The 13,014-nt window shown below is 48.9% G+C and overlaps 1 protein-coding gene across 1 annotated transcript in view; it reads left to right on the forward strand.

Moving 5' to 3' along the window:
• Nucleotides 1-11,147, forward strand: part of LDLRAD3 (low density lipoprotein receptor class A domain containing 3) — a 220,394-nt gene extending 209,247 nt beyond the window's left edge. Inside the window, exons 5-6 of the mRNA XM_044259093.1 lie at nucleotides 5,877-6,222; nucleotides 8,089-11,147. Of these exons, the coding sequence (XP_044115028.1) occupies nucleotides 5,877-6,222; nucleotides 8,089-8,332 (590 nt within the window). The 3' untranslated portion in view covers nucleotides 8,333-11,147. The remainder of the gene's footprint in view (nucleotides 1-5,876; nucleotides 6,223-8,088) is intronic.
• Nucleotides 11,148-13,014: the final 1,867 nt, after the last annotated feature.

A 13,014-nucleotide genomic window follows, 5' to 3' on the forward strand; every position in this document is an offset into this window, starting at 1 on the left:
CTGGCAGGGTTGGCTCTTTGTGGAGGCTCTGAGGCGAATCCGTCCTTGCCTCTCTCCTTGGCTTGGGCTGCACGACTTCAGTCCCTGCCTCCACCTCACACGACCCTCTCCCTCGTCTGTCTGGTATCTTCTCCTTTTCTCTCTCTTACAAGAACCTCATCCCTGGATGGAGAGCTCACACTCATCGGGATGACCTCATCTTGAGAGTTTTACCTTAATTTGGTCTGTAGACACCTTTACTCTAAGTAGATCACAGTCTGAGGTTCCAAGTGGACCTGTGTTTGGAGAGGGAGGACCTCAGTCAGCTCACGACGGATGGGGGAAGGATTAGAAGAGTGAATACACATCACAGAGGGTACTGCCAGGAGGGTGGGAACTGTTGTGATCATTGCTATGATGATATCATTGTTGTTACTGTTTTCGAGTCCATAGCAAATATGGATGGTGGAGGTGGAGGTGGTGGTTAGTATTTTTTGTGTTATTATTTAATTCAAATCAGGAGTGGGGTATAGGTCCCAAGGCAAATAGTGTTTCTCTCTCCAGCCCTGCACTTCTTTCCCCAGACCTCCTCAGGGTTGGTACTGGGAAGCCAAGGCAGAGTCTGAATGCCTGGCCAATGAGGGCCATGTGAGCCACTGAGGGTCCTTGGTTCAAAGAATTTTACAAGAATCACACAGCGACACGAACTGATGGGAGAGTTGCCAAAGGGTTGGAGGACAAGTGGCTAAAGATGGAAAGACCCACAAGGCAGTTTCTCTTCCTAGCCTGGGCACAGACGAGGCCATGCAGTTGGAGCGCAGAAGCAGAGACAGGAGAAACACCACACAGCAGAAATGGACCACATGTGGTGGCTCCATGTAGACAGAGAAGAAGAGAGAGTTCAAGACAGCCCGAATGTTCAACCTGGAAGAACAGAGGGCCAAGGACATGACCAGCATCTGGGAGTCTGTCCTAAGAAATGACACCGGTGACCACAGGTCACTAACTTATTCAACATGTGTTGAGCACCAACTATAAATGGGGGAGAAAGCAAGCCCGTCTCTACTCCCGTGACTCTGACGGTCCGTGTGGTCTGCCTGAGTGGTGGTGTCGCGTTGTTGATCATAGTACCAAGAGGGGAAAAAAAAAAAACAAGAAAAGAAAAGGGAGGCAACCTAAATGTACATAACCAGGGTGTTGGTTGTTAAGTTGTGATGCATCTCTAGGGTGGGATCCCACCAAGCTGCTCTTTAACAAAGGTGTGGGTGGGTGGGTGAGGAAACTTGCCCATGCTTATATGTCCAGAAATACTTATATGCAGGAACAAAAGTATTTGTGTGTGTGGACATGCGTGGAGAAGAATTTTGAAGGGTACCCCCTGTAAATCAAGAAACTACAACCAGTGAGCCAAGCTGCTGCCTACTTATGTAAATAACATTTGATTGGGACATAACTGTCCTCATTCACGGGTGTACTGACTTTGTACAACAACAGAGAAGTTGAATAGTTGGGAGGGAAACTGTGTGCCCCACAAAGCACGGAATATTGATTGTCAAGCCCTTGACAGAAAAAGGTTGCCAAACCCTGGTCTGCACCAGACTCTTAACTCTTTTGTTTTAGTAGATCTGGGGGAGGGAAAGCCATGAACATTTCTATTTCGATTTTAATTTTAATGGATTTTTTTATCCCCTCCCCATGGGTTTTTGTAACCAGAAATAAAGTTCAGTTTGGAAGGGAAAACATACAGGACTCACAATACCTGATTCTGAGACTTGATATAAAGCTCTAGTTACCAACACGCTTAATGGCGTGAAGATTGGTAGATGGTTCGATCAAACAGAGAATCTAGAAACAGACCTAGACTTGTATGGTCAGTTGATTTTCAACAGAGGTTCCAAGGTGATTCAATAGGAAAAGATAAGCTTTCGACTAATGGTGGTGAAACAATTGATTACCCAAAGGGTAGGGGAAAAGAACATTGAACGGCACTTTGTACCATAAACAGAAATTAACTTGTAGTGGATCGGAGAAGTAAATGTAGGAGCTAAAGCTATGAAACGTCTTCTAGGCAAAGATTTCCTGGACAGAGTACAAAAAACGGGAAGCATAAAGAGAAATCATTAATACAATAGACTTCATAGAAAATGTTTAATATTTAATGTTTAATAAACTTCATAGAAAATGTTTAAGGGATGCCTGGGTGGCTCAGTGGGTTAAAGCCTCTGCCTTCAGCTCAGGTCATGATCCCAGGGTCCTGCTTCCCCTTCTCCCTCTGCCTGCTTCTCTGCCTACTTGTGATCTCCGTCTGTCAGATAAATAAATAAAATCTTTTTTTAAAAAAAATGAAAAAGAAAAGAAAATGTTTAAGCACTTCTCTTCAAAAAGGCACTGTAAGGTAAAGGAAGAGACAAGCCACCAACCGGGGAGAAAATATTTACAAGACCCGGTTCTGGAAAAGGGCTTGTATCCTGGAACATACAAAGGATCCTCAGTACTCACTAAGGAATCAAATGACCACAGTTTAAAATGGACAAGAGATTTCAAGAGATACTTCAGCAAAGAAGATCTGCAGATGGCAAATGAGCACGTGAACAGAGGCACAACGTCATTTGTCGCTGGGAAATGCAACTTGGCACCTCGGGAGCCTTCACCACTCACCTGCTGGCGTGGCTAGCTGCACTGAATGCTGGCGAGGGTGCAGAGTGCCTGGCGGGGTGGGGGGGGCGGAATGCTGCAGCCGGTGTGAAGAAACAGGGTGAGACTTTCTTGTAAAGTTAAACATATGCTTCCCATAGAGCCCAGCAGCCTTCCCCCTAAGGGGTAAACCCAAGAAATCAGAAACTATATGGCCGTGCAATGTCGTGCATTCCAGAAACTGCAGAAAGCCCAGCTCCCTTCCTCAACACAGACTGTGATCCCTGCATCCGACGGAATGGAACGGCGCGTCCTGAAGGAGGAAAAGACCGATGCTCAGAAACACGGACTCTCAGGAGCACGAGATGTCAAGTGGAGAAAGACAGACACAACAGGCTGCAAACTCTGTGACTCCGGTGACAAGCCTTGCGGGGAAAAGTGAGTCCATTTGGGCAGAAAACAGATGCATGTTTTCCAGGGGCTGTGCCCGGATGTCAAAGGAGCAGGAGAGAGCTTCTGGGGAGGCGTGCAAAGGTCCCCGGTCTCTTTTGTGGTCATGGTTAAGCAACTCTTTTAACGTCCTGTGAAACACCTCTCCTGGGTGACAGCGGATTATATGCAAATATAGATACCTCTGTGCGTCCACACTAGAAATATCGCACGCGTTCTCTTTTGAACTTCACCTTCTTTTCATGGATCAAGATACTGTTCAGATTGTTCGACACCAGTATACGTAGCGCTGCCCTGATTTTTTCAATAGGTGCGGAGTCGTATGGAGGCACTAAGATTAATTTAGCCCGGCTGCCGTTTGGGAGACCTTTGGGTCATTTCTGGTCCGGATGCTGTTACAAAGGATGCTTCAGTTGATAAGCACATTAAGAAGTTATTTCTGGCATATGAGTTCATCTAGTAAATAGACTCCTGAGAGCAGAACGGCTGGACCAAAGGACGTGTACATTTGTATGTCATTGTGTATGGTGAATCCTGTCACCACCCTGGGGGCTACCCGTGTCCCTCCCACCAGCCGCATGTGAGTAATTAACAGCTGTTTCCCCAAGACCTGGCCAACAAAATGGGATATCCAGCTCTGCCTTTACCAGTGTGATAGGTGAGAAATGGCACCTTCTAGGAAGTTCGATTTGCCTCTGGAGGAAGGAATGTTTTAGAAAGCAGAGGAACACCACATCTCAAGCATCCCGTCCCCACCTTGCCTCCGTGGGGCCACGCAGCTCTGTGTGAATTAGGAAAGGGCACACCTCCTCAGGATACCTGACTGCCACTGGCCAGAAAGCTATTGTGATAACATAGAAATCTGTGATGACTCAGAGGCAAGCAACCCTGGAGCTGGGGACAATCTAGCCGGCCCTCCCAGGAGCAGCCGAGGGAGCTCCTGGCAGCTTCGAGAGCACAGTGGTCTCAGGGGGTTAACAGATTGCCCACGACTGCTGCAGTCCTAGTGGCAGCTACAAGAACGAAAGTCAAGCTGCCTGACCGAGGAGCACAAGGGCATGCGCTTGAGGGACGGCCAGAATAAATGGAAACTTCATTATCCATGGATTATGCACTTAGAACTCAGGTCCCAGGCAACTCTGATATTAGTAATTTGGCCAGCGGGCTCATTAAGCTCTTAAGAAAAGTGAATCTAGTTAATGAATTAATACAAGATGACATTTAACACACAGAGCAGAAGCGAGACCAGGCACCACTGAGTTATATAACGTCATAATTTCTCGAGTAAATGTGATTGCCGCTTCTCGCCTGCCAAAGTGGGCCGATCTGGAGAGAGCCTGCTTTCGGAGACATAAATGAGACTATTAGGATTTGCCATCGTTTCCGATTCCGTTCATTTTAAAGCTCTCCCTGTTGTATTCTTAAAACTTCAAGTGGTTACGTGGAAGCCAGTGTTTTAAAAATCTCTGGACCTGTTTGTTTCCCACCAGCTTTTGTGTTTTAGGAGACACGGCCCTGTGAAAAAGAACCCCCTCGGTCCTTCCCCTCTTCTCCGTTCTGCCCCCTGCGCAGGGGACTGTCCCTGCCTCTGCCTCTGGGAAGCTGGTGGGGGTAATTGAAAGAATGTGAACACTCAGAATTAGCGTGAGCCAGTTTGGGAAGATGAAAGTTCTGGAGATGGATGGTGGGGAAGGTCACCCAGCAACATGAACGTACTTCGTGCCACCAAACCCTTAGTGGACCAAACCCTTAAAAATGGTGAGAATGGTAAATTTTAGAAGTTATGTATATATTGTCCCACAATAAAAAAAGCAGAAAGAACTAACATTCACTGAGGGCAATCCTTGCTGGGTACTTGACACGTATATTGTATTTTAGTCTCCCAAGGATCCAAGGACTTGGCTATGGTTTACCCATTGCGGCCGCTGCCATTTTATTTATTTATTTATTTATTTATTTATTTATCTTAAGATTTTATTTATTTATTTGACAGAGAGAGAGAGATCACAAGTAGGCAGAGAGAGAGGCAGAGAGAGGGGAAGGGAAGCAGGCTCTCTGCCCAGGAGAGAGCCCAACATGGGGCTCGATCCCAGGACCGTAGGATCATGACCGGAGCTGAAGGCAGAGGCTTTAACCCACTGAGCCACCCAGGTGCCCCCGCCGCCGCCGCCAATGATTCCCTTATGATGCCCCAAGGGGCACATAGTACGTTCCAGAGGGCACAGAGGCTGGGATTTGACCCCAGTCTGGCTCCACAGTCCCCGATGTCTGCCTGTCCTCTGCTGGCTTCTGTATCCTGACAGCTTGGCATAGGGCCAGACATCAAGGAAGCACTCTGCAGACATGAGGAGCCCCGGACATGCCAACCAGCCCTCTTCCCTTCCATCATAGTACGCATTTCTGGTGAATTTTCGGTGCATTTCCAGCCCTAGGCAACCACGGGTCCATTTCCCGTCTCTGTAACTTGGCCTTTCCGAAAGGCTGCATGTCATGGCATCAGACAGCGTGTGGCCTTTTGAGTCTGGCTTATCTCTCTCAGCACAAGGGTTTTGAGCTTTATCTGTGTTGTAACACGTACCTGTACTGTTTATGGCCAAACCATACTCCGTCGTGTGGCTGTTCCACATATCGTTAGCTGCTCACCTGTCCCTGAACACGGGGGTGGCTTCCTGCTTCCCAGCGGTTGCGAACTATGTCGCCACAAACACTCGCTCGCGCCTCCTGGGACCGAGTCTGAAGCAGGAGGGCGAGCCATAGCAGTAAACTCTGTCCTTTTCTCCACCTCCCCTCCCCCACCACCTGGGGCCTCCCAGAGCCAGGCAGCGGGCAGGTGTTCGTGACGTCGGAGAACCAGCTCGTGTACTACCCCAGCATCACCTACGCCATCATCGGCAGCTCCGTCATCTTCGTGCTGGTGGTGGCGCTGCTGGCCCTGGTCCTGCACCACCAGCGGAAGCGGAACAACCTCATGACGCTGCCCGTGCACCGGCTGCAGCACCCCGTCCTTCTCTCCCGCCTGGTGGTCCTGGATCACCCGCACCACTGCAACGTCACCTACAACGTCAACAACGGCATCCAGTATGTGGCCAGCCAGGCCGAGCAGAATGCGTCGGAAGTGGGCTCCCCGCCCTCCTACTCAGAGGCCCTCCTGGACCAAAGGTGCGTGCGGGGGAGGGGCGGGAGGTCATCCATGAGGAAAGCGGGTTCCCGGGGTTTCCCAGGAGCCCACACACCGCTGCTGATGGTGGTAGCAGGGGCCCAGCATGTACTGGGTCCTGGCAGTACAGTTCACATGTGTCCTCTCATTTTTTTTTTTTTTTTGAGATTTCATTTATTTATTTGAGAGAGAATGAGAGAGTGAAAGAGAGAGAGCAGCAGAGGGAGAGAGAGAAGCAGGCTCCCTGCCGAGTAAGGAGCCCGATGCGGGGCTCGATCCCAGGACCCCGGGATCATGACCTGAGCCAAAGGCAGAGGCTGAACCCACTGAGCCACGGAGGTGCCCCACATCATCTCATTTAATCCTCTCTGCAGATCACAGCAGGGAGGGCCTCAGTTTTGCAGATGAGGGAATGGACTCTAGGATTTTAAGTGATTTGTCCAAGGACGTAGAGGTAGGATCCTGGTCACCTCAGAGCCCTGTTCCTCCTTGGTAATGTCACACTGACACACGGTCAGGCCGCTGACTGGCTCCAGGGCCGCACCTGCCAATGTAGAACAGTGGCCAGGCCATATTACAGGGTTGGTTCGTACTGTGAATGAATGAATGAACGAATGAATGAATGAATGAATGAGTTCCTTGCTTGGCTTCATTTATCAAACAAAGGAGGTAGCATAGAGAACTCTCAAACTTTGTAAAACAGTAGGATCCTCATTTCAAACAGGGCTGTACCAGAAGGTGCAAGGGAGAAAGTCAAAGGCAGAATTCTGTAGTTGAAGCAGCTGGCGGACCTGAATCCCGCCGGCTCAGCCTCCTCCTCCCTTTCTTGGTGACTTCCAGAGGATCCTAGAGAACCCATGTTGGAAGTCCACTTGGTTCTAGCTCCCCGGCGCTCTCCTTCTCTGAGCCCAGGACTCACCAGATGTGGCGAGAGGCATTTTGCTGGTCATGTTCCTGGGCTGACTGGGCTCCTCTTGGACCCTGTCCAGCAGCAGCTCTTGTGTCCTGTACTCTTTGTTTCTCCTCCTCATCCAAGGTAAAGGTAGCATTAGGGGGCAGGGCTTCCGGACATCTTCGCAAATTAGGGTGAGAGCCCAGGACCGCACTCGGCACTCAGCCTCTTCATTTGGACCAGCCAGGGTAGAGTCAAGTTAAAACTGCCAAATGTGAAGTTATAACACCTGGGTTTCAGTCCCAGAGCTACTGCTTGCTAGTTATTTGTGGCCCTGTGCAAGTCATTCCATGCCCCCTTGCCTCGGTTTACTCCCCAGTACAATGGGCATGAAAGTAATGCCTACTTTTTAGTGTTCTTATCAGCCTTAAGTGAGGGAGTGAACGCAGAGCAGATGGCACGGCGCCCGGCTCACAGGAACCCTGCAGGGAGAACGGCAGAATAAACCGTCTTTTCTATGGAGTTACTGCATGGCGTGCCTGTGTCCTTACTGTCCCCTCCGACAGAGGAGACGCAGTCCCTGGGAAGACCCCCGTTCACCCGAGTCCACGTAGCCGGGAAAGCTGGCTTTCTGTAAGAAGCGCAGATGCTGTGGATCGTCAGGTTCAACCCGAACCGCTGGCCAGCTGCTCGGCCTCAGGGCCCCCGGCTGGCGCTGGGCATCCTCCCTCTGGGCCGACCCAGGGAACGTGGTTTGGGCACTGCCCATTCGGCGCGCCAACCACAGCACACCCACCTCTTCCCGTTCCCTTGGTCTTGTTGCAGGGGTCTCCGGTTCTTGGATAGCTGTCTTCCTCGGGGGGCAGCTGAGATGGGTGGCGGGGGTTGCCTGCCTGACCTTGGCTCCTAACGCATTGTCTGTCTTCCCTCTGCTCTCCCCTGCCTCTCCCGCCCCATCCTGCTTTGTCCCTCGCAGACCCGCATGGTACGACCTTCCTCCACCGCCCTACTCGTCCGACACCGAGTCTCTGAACCAAGCCGACCTGCCCCCTTACCGCTCGCGCTCCGGGAGCGCCGACAGCGCCGGCTCCCAGGCGGCCAGCAGCCTGCTGAGCACCGAAGACAGCGGCCAGGGCCCGGGCCAGGCCGGCTCCCCTCCTCCGGAGAGTGTCACGGGGCCCAGAGACTCCGTGCCCAGCCAGGACACTGCAGAAGTCTAAATCCGGCGCTTCCAAAGTCCATATGGCTTCATCTGCTCTGACTTGTTACCATCCTGACAACGTCCTGTCGTGGGAAGCTCCTCAGGGTGCCTCAAGGAGGGATTTGGGGTGTCAGCTGTCTCTCCATTCCCCTTCCCACCCCACACACACACCCCCGCCCCAGATTTCAGGGATGTTCTTGCGAGGGAGACCTGACATTTTTCTGGGCTCTCGGGTGACCGGATGTATTGTGCGTCTTGTCCGGGAGGTCACTTGGCCTTCAGGGCCTGGAATCATGACCTCACTTGTCCTGTCCTTCTTCTGTGACTGGTGGCCTCTTGCTGAAGAGGCAGCCTAAGTTTGCAGGCAGCAGGCTAAGGCAGTATCTGAGGAGTCCTCGAGAACGCAGCGTTTCTGGGCCGCGTGGGATGTTCAGAAGGGCAGGAGACACCGGACCAGGTCCTCCGGGGGCTGCTACCTTACAGCTCCATTGGAGATGGGGGTTGGGTGATCCTCCCAGGAGGCCGGTATGGACGGCCAGCCCGGAAAGAATCCAGGGGAGCATCAAATCCCGCTCGCACTCTTGGGCACGCCGTTCTGAGTTCAGCGGAGCAGCGGCCAGAAAGAGGAGACGTTGGCCAAGAGATACACCCTTTAGCCATCAGCAGGGCCCTATGGGTTCTCTGAATGACTCGAAACCATCTACTCTGAAGAGACCCGGGCTTTAAAAACTGGCCCGAGAACCCTCGTTTTGAGGGTTTTCTCTGGCAGCGTCTGTCCTCAGCCTCACCCCAGAATAGGCAGGGAGACCTTGCCATGTGTTCATCCAAGTTCTCGGCTCCTAAATTGTAGGCTCTCGAGAGCCTGGGCCTGCTTTGATCCACAGTCCTTCCCTGGCTGCTGGACTGTCCCCCCTCCAGCTGTGACCTGCCCAGAGCCAAGGAAGGAGGACCCAGATTGGTATTGGCCAAAAATCTGACCTGGTCCTCTGTCCCTGGAAACCACACGCAGCCTGTCTTGCCTATTCACACAGCTTTCCACACCGGCTTCCCAGGTTAACTGAAGCCCCAGAAGTCGTTCTACCTGTGCATTTGGACTTGAGGACACTGGTTCCTGACACTCTTGAGAACCATATTCAGTACCTCCCACCGGAGCTCCTGGCTCTGTGTGCTGCACACGCTTCCTTCCCGAGGCCCAGAAACCAGCGCCCTGATTTAGCATTAGGGTTCGGGTCAGAGTCAAGCTCAAGCTTCTTCTGACCTGCCGTAGTTTCTCTAAAAGACGTGGACAGTAGACAGTTTGGAGTCAAGATTTGCCATTCGGACTTTTTTTTTTTTAATCTCTTAGAAATGCATTTGAAACAGTGTGTTTGTTTTTTCCCTTCTAGTTAAGGGATTATTTATATGTGTATAGGAAAGCTGTCTTTGTCTGTTTTTCCTTGAGTGAGGTCCAAAGAAAGATGCGAAAGGAGATCACACTTGGGTCGCGCTGAGCCTTGTCACCAAGTCACTCCAGACTGACCTGGGTGCTGGCGCTTATGTGTTGCTGCACTTTGAGTTGTTATTTATCGAGTTCTTGAAGGATGCAGAAGGAGGGATGCCTTTCTCCCTCGGTTCATAGTCTCTGTGTTTATGCTAGCTTTCCTTGTTCTCTGCGCCCAGCCAGAGGAAGAGGGCCCACGCCCTGGAGAAATAGTGGGTGGAAATCCGTGGCAAGAAGCCACACTGACGGTTGGGGAACAAAACTGGAAACAGGTGGAAACCCTCCAGGCGGCTGTCGCCCATTCAGGACTTCCTTCCACAGCACAAAAAATGTTCAGTGACCTCGTTGATGCAAATTTCAATGAAGCCTGCCCAAGCGGGAGAACGATGTGGCATTTAATGATTCTGTTCTTGGGACCGTGGTTTTTTTTTTTTTTTGGTTTTTTTCTTGTTTTTTTTTTTTGTTAACCAAATCCAAACTGTGTTCTAGGAAGGCTAGCCGCTTGGCGATTTCTTTTTGTCTTTTTTAAGTTAAAGAAAAGGAGCCTAGTTGCTTGCGTCTTTCATTTTTTAAAATAACACTTGAGTTATTTTCCTTATAATCCAATAAAGAAAGAACTTTTGATGGGAGCCGGAGTGTGCTAGGAACTCTGGCTGAGCATTTCATCTCCTCTGAGTCAGAATGGCTTTCTTTCCTCTCCCTTTGATGGGCCCGTGCTTCTTTCTGGTATTTTGGAAGTTGTTTAGAGGAAGGGATTCTAATTTTAATTAATTACGCAGTGAATCTCACTCGCTTTTCTGCTTCCAGGCATCTTAGGAAAAACAAATGGTCTTCGTAGATAAGAAAGCCTATTAACGTGTGTGTGTGTGTTTTTAAATAAACACAGGGACATTTTTATTATAGATGTGATTTTTTTAATGAATCTTTTTAAAAATATAAATAGGACACCAAAGCTGCAGGGGTTTTTCCTGGTTTTTCCGCCCTGCTCGAGATGGCAAGTAAGTGGCCAGCAATATTTTTTAACTCATTCCATCCAGGCTGTTTTTTTTTTAAATACATGGCCTAAGTCTACAGCAGCCAAAAATCCATCTCTCCTCGTTTTTCTCAGAGGAGACCAGCAAGCTCTTTTTATTTTCTCGTTCATATTCATATCCCTGTAACCTTTAACTTACCTCCTGACTCAACACCCCCCTCCAAAATTGGCTTTAAAAAAAAAAAATGCAGCAAAGTGGTTGATGAATAGCGTGCGATGTTCAAAGTTGATGTAAACTGGAAAGTTTGTTGTGTGGTTCCTTTTCGTGTTTTGGTTAGGTTTTGGTTTGGGTTTTTGTTTTGTTTTTTAAATTTTTATACTTTCAAATAAACTGGCAGTTTCATTCTTTCTATTGGTCTGAATGGTTCTTAACCCATGTTTCTCCTCTGGGGCAAACTGAAGAGGGAAGGGTCAATCCCGTGGCCTCTGCAGTGAACTTAAACCATCACAAAATGAGAAAAAGGAAAACTGTAGTGATGGGACCTCAACATGTGATGGGTGTTTAAGGATACCATGGCTCATGGGGTTGGAATACAGAAGTGAAGTCTTGGACACCAGTTAGCATCACGGCACCCAGACTGTCCGCTCAGAAGACGGACGCTAATTGCCGTCACTAGGCTGCCATTTGAGGGAAAAGGACAAGTGACCGGGACAGCTGAAACAGATTCTGATCACATATTCTGGGGCACACAGCAGCTCTTGCATACGTAGAGGTGGTCATGAGTTTTGAACCCCAGTGGCTCAGACTGGCCCCAGGGATGGTAACATCTTTGTGCTTTTCTGAGTCTCATTTTGGAACTATATGTTAATGATGCCACATGGGTAGCTTCCACAGAAAGTCAGGATGCCCAAGAGATCACCCATGAACAGGAGAAATAACCCTGACCTTGGCCAAGATTGAAATCCACGTGGATTTCTAAACGTAGAATGTGCAGAACTGAGGCTTAGATCAGGTATTTGTCCCCACGTGTCTCAAAGAGAAGACTGGGCTATCAGACCGTGGTATCCTAGCTTTATAGCAGGCCACGTCCTGCCCCAAGTGGTCTAGAGGAAACCTTTTCAAGCGGTATGCTCCAAAGGCTTGTCAAGATATTAGCCCCTTCATCTCTCTGAGCACCATTATTTACTGGGTGCCAAAATGAGGAAATGGTTGAGAAGCACTTATCTAGAGCAGAAATCAATAAATGTTTCACGTAAAGGGTCAGATACTAAATATTTTTGGCTCTGCAACTATATGGTCTTCGTGGCAATGACAGAAATAGTCACAGATGATAAATAAATGGGTGTGGGTGCTTCCAATGAAACTATTTATGCAAATAGGCAGCTGGCTGGATTTTAGCCCATGGACTGGGGTTCCCTAGCCCTTGATACGAAAGAGCATTCCTACATTGGGTTCATGGATCTAAGACTAGAGGCACTGTAGAAAAGAAATGGTATGTTAATGGCTTGGAATAGTAGAACCCTTAAAATGCCACCAATTTCCAAAAAATAAAAATCGGAGAACTTCTGAAACAAGCAATTTAAGGACCCATGAAATTCATTTTAATTGACCCTATAAGCTCTTTCCCGGTGCATACGAAAATACAGGATTAAATGAGTGTCTTTCCTAAGGAGGTCCTAAACGGTTGTTTTGAATGCAGAGGTCCTAGTCAAAATATTACTCTCACGAGGGATTCTCTAACATGATAAACTGTCACAACAATCTGTCTTTCAGAGCAAAGTCCATGGGAATGAGTGTTCTGAGAAGTATTGTCCATATTCTCCACTTAGCTTGCCACCCTAAGGCAAGGCAGTAGATTCAAAGGGAAAATTACAAAATAATAATAATAATAGAAGAAGGAACTTGAGATGACTACGGTGGAGGTGTGGTAAGTGCACCCAGTGAGACCTTTAGGAACAATGTCAATGAGAAAAATATATTGACTCCTTTGACATCTTATAGTTAGGTAAGATCATGGATCACTCCCCAATTCACCTCAAGTGGTAGAAATCCAATTCATAACATTTACAATTGTATTAAATTTTAGCAAAGACATATTGGCTAATGCAACTAAGTCCCAGGGTATGGAACTGTTGCTTTCAGGTTGGGCTGGATCTAGTTGTTCAATAATTGTCATTAGGACTCTGTTTCTCCCTCTCAACTTCATAGCCCTGTTTTGCCCAGCATTGGTGTCATGGCTTGACATTA

Source organism: Neovison vison, chromosome 7 (genome assembly GCF_020171115.1).
Source record: "Neovison vison isolate M4711 chromosome 7, ASM_NN_V1, whole genome shotgun sequence".
NCBI classification, from domain to species: Eukaryota; Metazoa; Chordata; class Mammalia; order Carnivora; family Mustelidae; genus Neogale; species Neogale vison.